Here is a 2,390-nt window from a genome sequence, read left to right on the forward strand (position 1 = left end):
GCAGCACCCTTGTGTAGCCCTGCTGTACCATTTTTTGTCTGCTTGCTTGGGCCCAGGGTTCAAAAGCTGGTGTATCATCAAGAACTGCCGACCTGTTTACAAGCCATGCCTAGTGGCCTGAGCTATGCCATGCTGACCTGTGGATGTTGCTGCTCATCTCCTGTCCCCTTTTTGAATTGTCACACTGTGGTCTTGCTGCATGTGATGTGTCAACTTGGTGTGCTGCACTGCCATTGTACCAAGTTACTTTTCATGCTGTGAAAACGTCGTTCAGCTTACACCATCACCTTTCTTGCAAATTTGTCTTGGGCAGGCTCCATGCGTATGCGTAAGAGCGGCGTTGTAGCCTCAAGTGCACGCCTCTGGCTGCCAGTTGCAAGTCTTACATTGCTGCCGCAAACAGGACAGCTGCACATGGACGTGTTGAAATTAGCCAAAGATACCTGGCAGGCCGCCGGTCTTCACGATTTGTGCCCCGAATGCGATGATGCCTGAGGGTTATGAGTGGACAGGCCCGCACAAATGGGGTCAGCTGGCAGTGTACTGTACTTGAACTGTGCTAGCTGCACCACATACACTCTTAGCACACAAACCCACAAGAAGACCCGCTTAGTAGTTATAACGTCGCTGTTTTGTGCAATGACAACCTCTTACTCACCTCCCAGAAGTGCCAGGTAGGAAACGCCCTCAACCGCACCCAGGAGTCCCGCAGGGCCGGCGGGGAGACCACTGCAGGGGTGATACAACAAGGGGGAACTGAGTATGTTTTGGGGCTCCTTGTTTGGCAGTGGTGCGCGCACCCGCACATCTCTTTGAGCCTCCCAACGCAAGCATGGAGGAAGAAATCAAGTCCCCACGCGCCTGTGTGCAGAGCGCACCTAGCACGCAGGTATCAGCTGAGTGTGTCGAGTCTGGAAGTACCGCGGCTTCTACACAACCACAACAACCAGCTGAAGCTGAGCCAACCGCGGGAACGGCCTGCTATGGAGCATCAGCGGCCCCGCAGCAGCGTGTTGCCCCCACGGCGCATCTGAAACCAATCTTGCAACTGTGCATTAGTGTAAGAAGGGCGTTGCCCAACAACGCACCTGCCAGTGCTGGCCTTGGTGGCTGCAGACCAGCCAATGATGCCAATGACCACCAAATAGCTCAGGCCCTGCAGGGTTTGATATGACACAGGAACATCAACAATATGGTCTGGGTACTGCTGCACCCGCTGTGGTGACCCAGGGTGACCCCTGCCTTCACAGTCTCTCAGGAATTCTGCCGCCCTTCTCACCTCGGCGGCGCCCAGGGCACCGCCAGGGCCCGGGGGCAGCCCCGCGCCGGTAGTGAAGAGGGTGTACTCGGACCAAAGTGTGATGCCACTGGCCGGCAGGCCCAGCGCGATGGCCGCCAGCCCCGCAGTGCCGACGTCTGCTCCAGGGTTGGGCGGCCGGGAAGCCGGGCGGGTGCATCAGACAAGGTACATGATTTGACCCTGCATTCAGCACAAACAAGCACTTGCCACCACGGCAATGCAGCACCCGCAGCAGCAGCACCTGCAGCAGCAGCACCCGCAGCAGCAGCACCCGCCGCCGCAGCAGCAGCAGCAGCAGCAGCAGCAGCAGCAGCAGCAGCAGCAGCAGCAGCAGCAGCAGCAGCAGCAACTCTTGAAACCGCAGCGAGCACGAAACCCTTCGAGACACACCATTGGTGGCCTGCGCCGCGCTCTCCCCGTTCTTTTTTACGGTGGTGCGGTCATTCTGAAGCTGCTTAGCCGCCGTAACACGCACCGACAGCCGCCGGCCGGCGGGTGTCGCTGCTGGGCGAATCACTGGCGACGTCAACAGTTGGGGTGGGATGGCAGTGGTGGTGAGGGATGTGTGGATTTTTTTACAATCATGGTATTTTTTTGTGGTACCAGGTTCCGTGGGACAATTGGATCAACTTGTTGCTGCGGAAGTGAGGCCGAGCGCCATTTTTTGCTCCAGCAGCGCCGCTGCAGCATTGCGCCAAGCCTGAGCTAGCGCGACTGGTGCGCTTTTGAGCCAATCTATCCATCGCTACCAATAGAGAATATCACAATGTGCTACATCAAGAGGCTCAACGCGCTGAACTCATCCTCAAACAAACATCGCAGATCCCGCGCACCTCCGCTGCGGGTGCTGAGGAGCTGGACCATGGCTGTAGGGTTATGGTTGCGTGATGTGTATTACGGTATGAAGCCAAGTACCGCGCACTGCGAGTGAGGTCTTGATCCGTCTTCATCAGCAGCAGGCCGGACGCTCTGCCCTGGTGCACTCATGCTCTCACACCACTGTCCAGTCCTTCCAGCGGCGGCCGCCAGCATGCTGGCCCGAATGGATGTTGCTCAAGTGCAGCACCTCAGCAGCCATGATACACAAGTA

The 2,390-nt window shown here is 57.5% G+C and overlaps 1 protein-coding gene across 1 annotated transcript; it reads right to left on the reverse strand.

Annotated features, from left to right (window-relative positions):
* Nucleotides 1-429: 429 nt before the first annotated feature.
* Nucleotides 430-2,164, reverse strand: MNEG_10028 (hypothetical protein; the record flags this gene model as incomplete). The annotated part of the gene is made up of 6 exons (XM_014041502.1): nt 430-491; nt 659-729; nt 1,089-1,156; nt 1,280-1,416; nt 1,691-1,816; nt 2,134-2,164. The coding sequence occupies 6 exons, from the start codon at nt 2,162-2,164 to the stop codon at nt 430-432; spliced, it is 495 nt and encodes a 164-aa protein (XP_013896956.1).
* Between the last annotated feature and the right edge of the window lie 226 nt (nt 2,165-2,390).

The sequence above is a fragment of the Monoraphidium neglectum genome, assembly GCF_000611645.1.
Source record: "Monoraphidium neglectum strain SAG 48.87 unplaced genomic scaffold scaffold02153, whole genome shotgun sequence".
NCBI lineage: Eukaryota > Viridiplantae > Chlorophyta > Chlorophyceae > Sphaeropleales > Selenastraceae > Monoraphidium > Monoraphidium neglectum.